The following is an 11,694-nucleotide window of genomic DNA, read 5'->3' as shown; positions in this document are numbered from 1 at the left end:
TACTACCTCCACTTGCTATCCTAGTCCTCTCCAGTTCTTTCCCCACTCTGCACTGCTACCTAGACAGCACAGTACCCTTCCCCTCACTTTCCATAATGACATTGGAAGGGCTGATTAAATACTTCTTCCTTTTCCTTGCCTTTAACAATCCTGTTCCCATCTTTGCTCAGTCAGGCAGGGTCTATCAAGCTAACTCTCAGTACTATTATACCAAAAAAGAAGAAAGCCTTTGTTTACATTATTGACCCCATAACACCAACTCCCTTTCAATCTGTGCATCTGTTGCTCTTGCTTTTTTTGTTACCTTTTTGCTTGTCTTCATGCACTGTGCGTCCTCCATCTTCCTTTCCCCTCCACTTCATCTTGTGTATGTCCAACATGTTTACCTATTCACTTGCCTTACATTTTTAAGTGGATCCACTGTCTTCCTCTCCTCTTCAATTTTTGTCTTTTGCCGAGTCTCATATTTTTAAACTGTTAAACTTACAGGCCTTCTCATTCCTAGCTAGCTGCTTAACATGCAGATCCTCCAGCTATACATTTAGATCAATTATTTCCTTAGGTTTCTCACTTCAAACTCTACTGGCAAAACTATGTACCATAAAAAAAAAAAACTGTGTATCACATAGCACAGCTTCTACATGGACAGAATTCAAATTATCATTTAAAAATATATTTTAAAAAGTATAAAGTAACCCTCTTCTATTCTCCAAACATTACTCGACCAATGTTTTCCCAAATCTCATCCACATTCTGCCATTTCATTAACATGCATTAAATTAGCATTTCAATAAACTGATGCACATCTTTTCCCTCAATTCTACCCCTTCCCCAACTTGCCTTCTCCTCTTTTTTACATTGTATTTGCTGTAAATACTGTAGATAGTCTTGCTAGAGAAGACATTTAACAGCTTAACTACACTGTTCCATTTTGTTCATCCACTAACTATAAACGTCCTCTATGAACACACTACCAACATTGTTTCTTTGACATTACAATTATACTGTGATTGCACTATTCTGTCAAACTCACAAATTTCTCTCTCTGATTAATTGTACATCCTCTCTAGTCAAAAAGTGAATACAGTATGTCTGTCTCATCCTTCTATTGATTGTATTAACCTCTATGTTTGCAAGTGGCTGGATGTTTGTACTCACCAGCCTGGCCCAAAGATGGTCCATGTGGTCCAATGCTCTACCTCAGAAAACAAATTTGAATAAATACATACATATATTCATACATACATGTATGCACATCTACAACAAACCATCTCAGACCCATTCCCATAGCTAGTCTCATCATTTTGCCTCTAGATAGCCAACTCACTTGAGATGTTCTTCCCCACTCCATCAGAAATAACTCCTTTAAAACGTCACTCTACTGTTTTTGTACTCTTACTTTTCTACCTACAGCTCATGCTAAACCATAAAATGGTGTGAACACTGCAAGCTAAGAGCACCTTAACCTGGACATTCCTGACACATTCCTGTTTAGGAACACATTCAGAATTCAGTCTTATCTGGAAATGTCCTGCACCAAATGAAATGAACCACTCCTGTGCAATATCTCAATCAATGTGGAGTCCCTACATACCCTAGCACTCAGAATCTCCTAGACAGTTACTGGCATATTCAGATCCTCCATTAATATAACCTTCTTCGTCTTACTCTTTCCTTTTATTCCTTCCTCCACTCTCTCATCCTCCACTCGAAGTGATGGGGGCACTCCCTACCTTCACCACTAAGGTGCTTACCCCAAGTTCTGATGCCATCCATTCTTTTGTACACTTCAAAGGTTGCTGTTGTACTTCCTCTCATGTTGTATTTCATGATGTTTTTTATACAGATCATGATACCACCACCATCCTTCCTCTTACTGGCATTTACAACCAACCTGTTACAAGCACCTACATGTCAAATGTCTCCTTGTGACTGGTCCATGTTTCTGTAATATCAACAATGCCCATGCACCACTCCTGCATTAAAGCTTGCAGCTCCTCACCTTCTTATTCCAACTTTTCACAAAATCTAGAAGTACATGACAACCACACTCAAAAGTGTTGAGACTTTGTTATGCATCTGTTTTTTCTTCTATTTACTGCCTGAGCACCTTCTTCTCCTTCCTGTGACACTGTCACCTCTCAACCATTTTTGTCTGGAGGTACAATTAATCACTGACATGTGTCATTCCAACCCAATCTTTCGAAGCTATGATGGAGCTCATCACTGATATAGAGGTGATCTTTTCTGTCAGGTCTCCCATGTAGCACAGCAGTCATGATACTCATTAATCCTCTTCATCATCACTGTGGTCCTGCTGGCACAGGTAATATTTCTAAAAATGTTAGATCAAAACCCTTATCCTGGACCTGTTTGTTACCGTATCAACTATCTCCTCTAATAGGTGCTGGCTCCTATCTGCACTGTGAAATGCATTCTTCACTCCTTGGTCACTTCCTCCCATGCCTAACTAAACTGGAGCCACAAGGCAAGTCTCAGCATTTCCTGGTCCCTTTTGTCTCCCTTAGCAAAACAATTAATCGCAGTGACAGTTGAGTTTCTATTCGAAAGAAACCTCTTTTCTGTTCTCGCATTATTTCTCATCTTGTCACTTCCTGCCCCATCCACCATTATTCCTTCTTCTTACAATTTCACCACTCCCAGTCACTCCCCATTATATGTGGTGCCTGCCTCTCACAAACTGTGCCACAGCTGATCCGTTTCTCATCACTGTTGTACTCTTCCTAAAAGCCCTCCTTGTCATTCTCCCAGATGTGCTAGGCCCCATATGGCCACTTCTGATATTTCCCCTTCTCTGTCACTGCTGTCTGTGCTTGCTCCAATCATTTGGCCACCTCATCTCTAACTGCCATATTCTCTCCTGTAGTTCCTCCATTCTCCTAACAAACACACATCCATTGCCATCCCAAGGGTCCCCGAGCCACACTGCTGACCCATATCCTGTGCATCTCACTCATCCTCTACACCCCTTGTAAATCTCGCATGTAGGAAAGCTCCACTAAGTCAGCACACATGCATATTTAACTTACTGATATGTAAATGATAAGAGCTGGGCTGGATATTCCCTGTAGGAACTATTCCAAAAAGACTGTGGTACTAAGAGAAATGCAAAACCTACGCATGCTTCATAAAAAAGACAGTATTACATTACAACACATCTATAGCACTTTATCCCCTGCAAATAAAAGTACAGTGGCCCTTGTAATCATTGCAGTGCTAATAAATCTCTAATAGGTTGAATTGAAAAATAGACCATCCATAATGACCGCCAAACAGTTCCAGAATAAATAACACACAAAACTAATTTTAGCTACAAAACCTCCAACACCATTCTAGACAGAAAATATATATTTTATTAAAACAAAGTAAACGGGACATGACAGCACTAAGAAAAAAGTTTCATTTGATCACTCTAAAAGGCGCTAAAGAATATAATTTGTACCGACAGCACCTAGATGTCGCCAGATGGTTTGTTGTCAACTATTTCACACACAGTTCAGAAGTTAAACCCAACACTGCTAGATGACAATATAGCTTTTAGCAACCACATCATAGGGACTGCAAAAATCAATATTTAACAAGAAAGAGACACCGCAAAACAAAATCATCACAAGTGTTCAAGCATGTCACAGAGATCAAAACTAAAAAGGTAGTAAGAAAGTTACAGTACCTTAATTTTTTGGTGAATATGTCTCAGCGCATCAGCTGTTCCCATGTCTGCATCATCAGGTATACAGACAATATCCAGTTTCATTCTGGTCTCTTGACTCAGGATTTTCTGTACATCCTTAGTTGTAATTACAATAGCTTCTGCAATAAGGAGTGAAAATGGAACAAGAGAGAGTGAAATCACTGGAACTTGCACTTAACTGTATCAATCCATCCATCTATTCACAACTCCCTTTTCCCATTTATTTTTTGCACTTAGCTGTACAAATCAACTACAGCCTGTTGTATGATGTCACTTTTACAATATTTTCAAATATCTGAATCTCCAGTGAAGTACTGACACAATAACACACAGTACAGGCAATACAGACCTGGAATGGATGCCAACGGACACAAGACAGTTTCCTTCCAGAGGAGAGGTGTGATGATGACAACTACATAAAAATAAAACAAGCAGCCAGAGGCAGCACTACACATGATACTGTTTTAGCAGTTTGCACCTGGATTTTATTACAGGAAGCAGTACATAAAAAAAACGTTTTGGAAGTAGGTACCTACAAGGCACTTCAAGGCATGCTAACATACAAAGATAAGTAGTAGTGACGTTTTGTACAAAAAGGATGAAAGCCTACAATGGCTGTGGCAATCATTTTTTTTTTCACTAACGGAGTGGTTCCTAAATTAAGAAATAAATTAAATACTGGGGAAAGTATCCAACAGATATGGTCTAAAATATGAGGAAATAGGGCGAGTAAAAATGTCAATGATTCTCCAACGTATTACACTTTGTCTTCACATGACAAACTGAACAGACCATTTCCATGGTGGGCCAAACTAGTCTGTTTTTCTAGATTTCTTTGTATGTTTTTTTCAGCTGTGATCCATGCACCATTGCTAACAAACTGCACCATTGCTAATAAACTGCACAGAACTGTGTAAGTGCCTACTTTCACTTTAAAACAAATAATAATTGGCAAATGCATTGTTAATTTGTTAACCAGGTAAATGAACTGGGCTATCATGAGCCATTTCATCTATGATCACGACCACAAGGTGAAAAGCAAATGCATTATATATGGACAGTTTAGATTAGCCAATCAACCACCATGTTTTGGCAGGAGAAAGAAGAAATAGAGAGTACCCACAGAAAAAGTACAGTTTTGTACCTACCATAAATGTAGATGTTCGAGGATCCACATTGCTGCAGTCCTAACCATTGGGTAGTCCGCTGTCCAGTCGGCCCGAATACCAAAGTATATGGCTGACGTCGGTCAAGGCGCATTAGACTGGCGTCAGGACGTCAGGGTACTAATGCGCATGACCGACGTCATATCCTCAGTCTTTTCTTGCCCCAGATGTCAGAAGACCCTAAAAAGACAAGGCCAAAACCAAAAACACCAAACACTCCTGCACCAAAAATATGTACAATATATACAAAATTACAAGAGTATAACCTCACCCACACAACCACCCCTAAACACAGAGGGGAAGGAGGGAGGAATTGGACTGCAGCAATGTGGATCCTCGAACATCTACATTTATGGTAGGTACAAAACTGTACTATGTTCTTCATTCCACATTGCTGCAGTCCTAACCATTGGGTAGAATCCCAAAGCAGAGGTAAGGGAGGCTGGCAAATCATAAGGAAGCAGGAGCTGTCAACATGCCTTGCAAAATAGCTGTGGCAAAACCAGCCCTAGATTTAGAGTAGAGAGGAAGGTGGTAATGCTTAGAGAAAGTATGCACTGAACTCCAAGTAGCTGCCTCCAAAATATCCTTAGTTGCCACCCCTTAGAAATGCTGTTGAAGTGGCAGTAGCCCTAGTGGAATGAGGCCTAATCCCAGCTGGAATCTCCTTGCCATGATGGGAATAACAAAATGCAATGCAAAACCCAATCCACTTAGAAATAGTTTGTTTTGACACAGGCTTGCCCTGAGAACTCAAAGCAAAAGAAACAAACAACTGCTGAGACTGCCTAAAATCCTTAGTCCTGCTTAAATAATAACGCAACTGCCTGTGTACATCTAAAGTGTGCAAAATCTTTTCCCCCTTATTTTGGGGATCTGCATAGAAAGTAGGCAAATGAATAGTTTGGTTTAAAGCCACACTAGAAACCACCTTAGGCATAAAAGAAGGATTAGTGCGTAATGATACCCTATCCTTATGGAAAATCAAAAAGGCTCTACCGCCATAAGGGCCTGCAATTCAGAAACCCTTCTTGCAGAAGTAATGGCCAACAAAAGCAGTCTTCCATGACAAGTATTTCAATTCCGCAGTAGCAAGAGGCTCAAAAGGTTGTAGAGTAAGTTTCTCCAACACAAAATTGAGATCCCAAGCAGGAGTAGGAGCTCTACGTGGGGTCTTATATTCTTTGCCCCTCTAAGAAATTGCTTGAACAAAGGATGCGAAAACAATGGTGGGTCACAATCATAGTGAGCTGAAATTGCTGCAGCATGAATCTTAATGGAAGAGAAAGACAAACCTTTGTCCAATAACTCAGTAAGATATTGAAGAGCCACACTCAAATTAGGCTCAGAAATCTCCAAATTCTTTGCTGCACTCCAAAATAAAAATCTCTTCCATTTTTCTGCGTACACTTTCCTTGTACTAGGTCTTCTGGCTTCCATAATCACATTTAAAACTTGTTGAGGAAGTTGAGACCTGCTGTGTTTCAAAACAGAATATGCCAGGCTGTTAGATGAAGAGAGTGAAGCTTGACATTGAGCAGGTGACCGTCCCTCTGAGACAACAGGTGTGGAATCAAAGGTAAAGGCCATGGAGGCTTCCTTACCAGACTCCTCAGTAATGGGTACCAGTGTTGCCTAGGCCAATCTGGAGCTATTAAAATCATCCTTGGCTTGTCTTGTCTGACCATTAGGAGCACCTTTGGGAGAAGAGGCAGAGGTGGAAAGGCATACACATGAAGATTTTTCCAACTGAAAGAAAGAGCATCCACTTTCCAAGCTGTGTGATGAAACCTCTTTGTGCAAAACTTTGGCAGCTGGTGGTTTAGTGGAGAAGCGAACAGATCTATGTCTGGAGTTCCCCATGACACTGTCAATTTCCGAAATACATGAAGATCCAGTTTCCACTCGTGGGGATCCATGATTTGTCTGCTTAACACATCTGCTAAGGAGTTCTGTGCTCCGAGCAGAAACCTTGCCTGAAGAGTTAGTTGCAAGCTGAGCAGTCTCCCATAAAATCATTGCTTGCCTGCACAACAGGTAAGAATGTGTTCCCCTTGTTTGTTGATGTACCACATGACAGTTGTGTTGTCTGTTAGAATCAACACCTGCCCTGGAAGAAGTAACTCCTTGAAAGCCATTAATGCAAACTGGACTGCTAACATCTCCTTCATGTTGATATGTAGATGCTGTAGTCTGGGAGGCCACTTGTCTTGTATCCACTTTCCATTTAGATGAGCTCCCCAAGCAATGTCTGAGGCATCTGTCGTTAGAATCTGACTCGCCTCTGGCCGGGTCACAGAGAGTCCCTTGTTTAGGTGACATTCCTGAGCCCACCACAAAATTCCTGTTGAATGCAAGGTATTATTTGAATGACAGTGTCCAAATCCTGGCAGTGCTGTGTCCATACATTTTGAGATACCATTGCAGCTTCCTCATATGCAGTTTGGCATTGGGAAGCACCAGAATACAAGATGCCATGAACCCTAAGGCTTGAAGGACTGTCCTTGCAGTCAGCCCGGACTGAAGAGATAGTTGATGGAAGTAAATGGAAAGATTCTTTTGTTTGTCCGGGGTTAAAAAGGCCATCTGGGCTGCTGTATTCAGTCTCACACCCAGAAAGCACATGTCTTGAGAGGGTACTAGACTGGACTTTATTTCGTTCACAGAATACCCTAGGCATCTTAGCACCGCTATCACATATTCCAAATGCTGTAAAAGGTCTTCCTTTTCTTGAGCTAGAATCAGGCAGTCGTCCAAGTAAGGATAGATTTGAATTCCTTTTAGCCTGAAGTAAGCTATCACTGGAGCCAGAACCTTTGTGAATACTCTGGGCAGTAGATAAGCCAAAGGGCAATGCAGAGAACTGATAATGGGAATTTCCAGCTCGAAAACGCAGATACTTCCTGCAACTTAGTCTGATAGGCACATGAAGGTAAGCCTCCTTGAGATCTAAAGTTACCATCCAGTGATCCTTGCCCAGCAGAGGTAAAAGCTGTTGTAATGTCAACATTTTGAACTTGGGAATGTCCAGATAAGTGTTGAGGATAGATAAATCCAAAATTGGTCTCCACGTGTCCCCCTTCTTTGGTACTAGGAACAGGCGAGAATAAAATCCTAGGCCCCTTTCTGGCACAGGGACTGGCTGAATGGCCCCTATTTGGAGTAACAGAGAAATTTGCTTGTGAGCCTCTTTTCTTTGTAGAGGAGGAATGTCTGGCATGCCTTTGAAAGGAGGCAAGGTATGGAAATAAAACCTGTAACCGTGGTGAATGATATCCAAAACCCATCTGTCTTGGGTAATTAAGTCCCAATTTTCTTTGAAAAGAGCCAGCCGTCCTCCCAAAGGTGCTGCCAGTCGAGAATGTACTGGCAGCTGAAAAGGCAGGTCATTGGGTCTGTTCTGAAAGGACTGACCCCTGCCCTCACCAGAAGTCTGAGCAGGTGAACTCCCTGTTCTAGGCCTAAAAGAACCTTGAGCTCTGCCCCTACCACGTCTAGACCTACCCCTAGACTGGGAATCATAAGCAGAATATGTCCATCCCTTAGTAGGCCAATTTCTACTAAACTTCGGAGGCTGCACCTGCAAAAAATCTTTAACAGTTTGCATAGACTTAGCCTTGTCCTCCATTTTCTTTAAAACTGCTTCCACAGGCGAACCAAACAACACGTCAGACTGTAAAGGAGCATCCAAAATCCTTGTCTTAACATGCTCAGCTAAATTCTGATCCCTCAACCAGGCGTGCCTACGAAGAACAGAACCAGTGGCAGCCACCCTCGAGGAGGCCTGCACAGCATCAAAACCACATTGCAATGAATGCTTACCCACCTGTTCAGACACATGAACTAAATCCTGCAACTCTTTACATTCAATACCTTCCGCCAGAGCATCCACCTTAGATTTCAATTGTGAAAGGAGATAATTTTGATATTTTAACATGTGAAACTGGCAATTCAACGCCCTCATGGCTAAAGTGGAAGAAGTATACACTTTCTTTCCCCATCTATCCAAAGCCCTTGCCTCTTTATCAGGAGGAACAGGATTTTTAACAACAGAAGCCTTAACACCTTTAGGCCCCTGAGAGACAGTTTCCGGGTCTGCCCTAGGACTCTTAAAAAGATACTTATGAGCTTCAGGCACCCTATAGTACCTATCCGGTTTAACTGGGGCAGGAGGCAAAGAATCAGGGTTCAGGGAAGCCTCTGCAAAAACATCTTCCACCACATTCAGAACAGGAGGAATAGCTAAAGGCCTATGCTGGGGTAAAAACAAAAATTCCCTAAGCCTCTTCCTGGAATCAGAGAAATCTTGACCTTTCCATTTAAAATGCTCCCTCATGGAATGCAGAGTCTCTGAAAATGAAAAATCCTCAGGAGGAGAAGCTGAAGGAGTAGAATCATCCACATCAGAATCAGAATAAGGAGGATACTCCTGCAAGTCTTCAGCCGAAGACTCAGAAGCCTCCGAACACTGCTCAAAACTCTCAAACTCAGGCTCCACCCTAGGCCTCTTATCAGGAGGGGCCATAGAACCTCTAATCATAGTAATCAAATCCTCTGCCATTTTAAGCATATGTTTCTTAGGCAAAGATCCTGAAGAGCTAGGAGAAACCCCCACTGAAGTTAAACCTGGCCTGCCTCTCAAAGGAGCCTTGGAAACAGAAGGGGAGGCTCTAACCACCTTAGGAAGAGAGGGAAGAACAGCCACCTGAGAAGCCCCTTCAGCCTGGCCTACCTCCTGAGAGGACACATCCTGTAACAGTAAAGTCTCTCCCTGAGACTCCAAAGAAACTCCTGGCAAAACCTCTGGCTCCACTGAGCCTTCTAGAGAACCGACGTCCGGGACTGCCGGTTCTTCCACTCTAGGCTTTGCTGCTTTGTCCTTGCGCTTTTTGGAAGCGGCCGGAGCATCCGGCGGCATTTTATAATTACAACGCTTCCCAAAACTAACCTGGCACAGTCTAACCTTCTCTTAATAGTGCGTTTGTTAAATCTAGCACAAGAGCGGCATCCAACAACGCCGTGCTCAGGCCCTAAACAAGGTATACACAAGGTATGGTAATCCCTATGAGGTATCTGTTTCCCACAAGAAATACAGTTATTCACTTTTTCTGACATCCGGTTAAATACTGAGGCAAGAAAACCAAAATATTCCCCAACGGGGTACTTAGCCAACTTTGATTCGGTCTGAAACTCCGACTTCAGAAAATTTCAGAACGCCAACCTGCACTCGCAAAACTGCTTCTGCATCGGACCATGCGGCAAAAAAGACTGAGGATATGACGTCGGTCATGCGCATTAGTACCCTGACGTCCTGACGTCAGTCTAATGCGCCTTGACCGACGTCAGCCATATACTTTGGTATTCGGGCCGACTGGACAGCGGACTACCCAATGGTTAGGACTCCAGCAATGTGGAATGAAGAACATCCTGTCTATACACAGAGAACACACAAGCAACATGCACAGATTCTAACTGACATGAGCTGTGAGGCCAAGATTTTAACCACTGAGCCACATACTGGTGATATAAGGTTAAAGGACAGAAAAATACAAAAAGATTTAGAAGTGGATTCTATGAAGGCAGCACGGGAAAAACATTAAACAGGGCACAGCACATTACAACTGAATAAATTCACTTGTATTAAAGGAAAGTAATCAGAAAACAAAGGAAGAATCGGATTTTTTTAAATATAATGGACCCTGCAGATAACCAAAAAAGGACAGTCTGCATTATTTTTGCTGGCTCAAAGTTAGAAAAAAAGATGTATGCTAAAGAACGTGCAGAAAAGCTTACAAAATACTTGGCAAAACTGGAGGAATAGTCACAAACAGGCAATTTAAATTTAACATGAAAATGCAAAACAATGCACATGGTAAGCAAAATGAATCCCAGGAAAGGATTATAGGAATGGAAGGAGAGTAGAACAATAAAAAAGGGAGTAAAAATGTCTGCAAACGGGATTACACTGACCTAGAAAATAAAGAAAACATAGTCAATAACACCAAATGTTGACTTTAAAAATTTGAAAAAAAAAAGTGTGGCAAGTTCCCAGTACCTGCCACACACAAAACCTGAGCCCCAAGTTTGTTAACTCCAAGACCACACAATCTTGTGGTTAATGGGAAGCTTCTTTATCTGCACAGTTTCATGGTCTTAATGTTGACAAAGGTTCTTTTCTGAATACAATGGGAGATGATGAAATCGAATTGTCTAATCTTATTATGATCGCAGCCAGTGTGACTAAAATCATGCGTCTCAAAAGGACCTGTAATAATCATATCAGATGGACTGCAGGCAAGAAATCAGCGTGAGAAAGCAACAAAAGCTTAGCTGGCAGCAGGACACTGGAATACACAGGTGAAAGAATCACCGGGGGAAAAAAGAAGTTAAGACCCCTCTTTGCAGACCAAATTTGAAAAGGTTCCTACAGTACTAGATGAAATACTAGAAAAATAATCAGTATAGGAGACTAGAGGCAGTTCAGGAGGAAAAAATGCTGCATAATCTCCAAAGGGAAGATGGACGTCTGTACAGAAAAAAACAGACATCGGTTAAAAACAGACATCTGTTAAAAACAAATACGTTGAAGTTGACATTCATGGAATATTATTAACCAGAAAGAGCAATAATCAGCCCTGTGTATGAAATTTGTGGGCGTCAGCAGCTGCACAGACCAATTTCTCAAGTTGGGTCTCCAAGTTAGGTTAAAGTACAGCAACAACTGTTTCAAAAGAAAGATCATTCGTCCAGGGTAAATACTCCATTTGGGTATTCTACAGAAGAAAGCAGATCATGCAAGGAATCAGGCAGGCATAC

At 41.8% G+C, this 11,694-nt stretch overlaps 1 protein-coding gene across 1 annotated transcript in view; it reads right to left on the bottom strand.

The window, feature by feature from the left end:
• The window catches only part of EIF2B3 (eukaryotic translation initiation factor 2B subunit gamma), a 1,604,034-nt gene that overhangs the window by 1,457,205 nt on the left and 135,135 nt on the right, over positions 1–11,694 (bottom strand). Inside the window, exon 3 of the mRNA XM_044085761.1 lies at positions 3,692–3,831. Coding sequence (XP_043941696.1) covers positions 3,692–3,831 — 140 coding nt within the window. The remainder of the gene's footprint in view (positions 1–3,691; positions 3,832–11,694) is intronic.

This window comes from Protopterus annectens, chromosome 10.part0 (genome assembly GCF_019279795.1).
Source record: "Protopterus annectens isolate FY-2018-M chromosome 10.part0, PAN1.0, whole genome shotgun sequence".
Classification (NCBI taxonomy): Eukaryota; Metazoa; Chordata; order Ceratodontiformes; family Protopteridae; genus Protopterus; species Protopterus annectens.
Note: the sequence above shows the minus strand (reverse complement) of the source record. Positions and strands in the feature narration are given on the sequence as shown.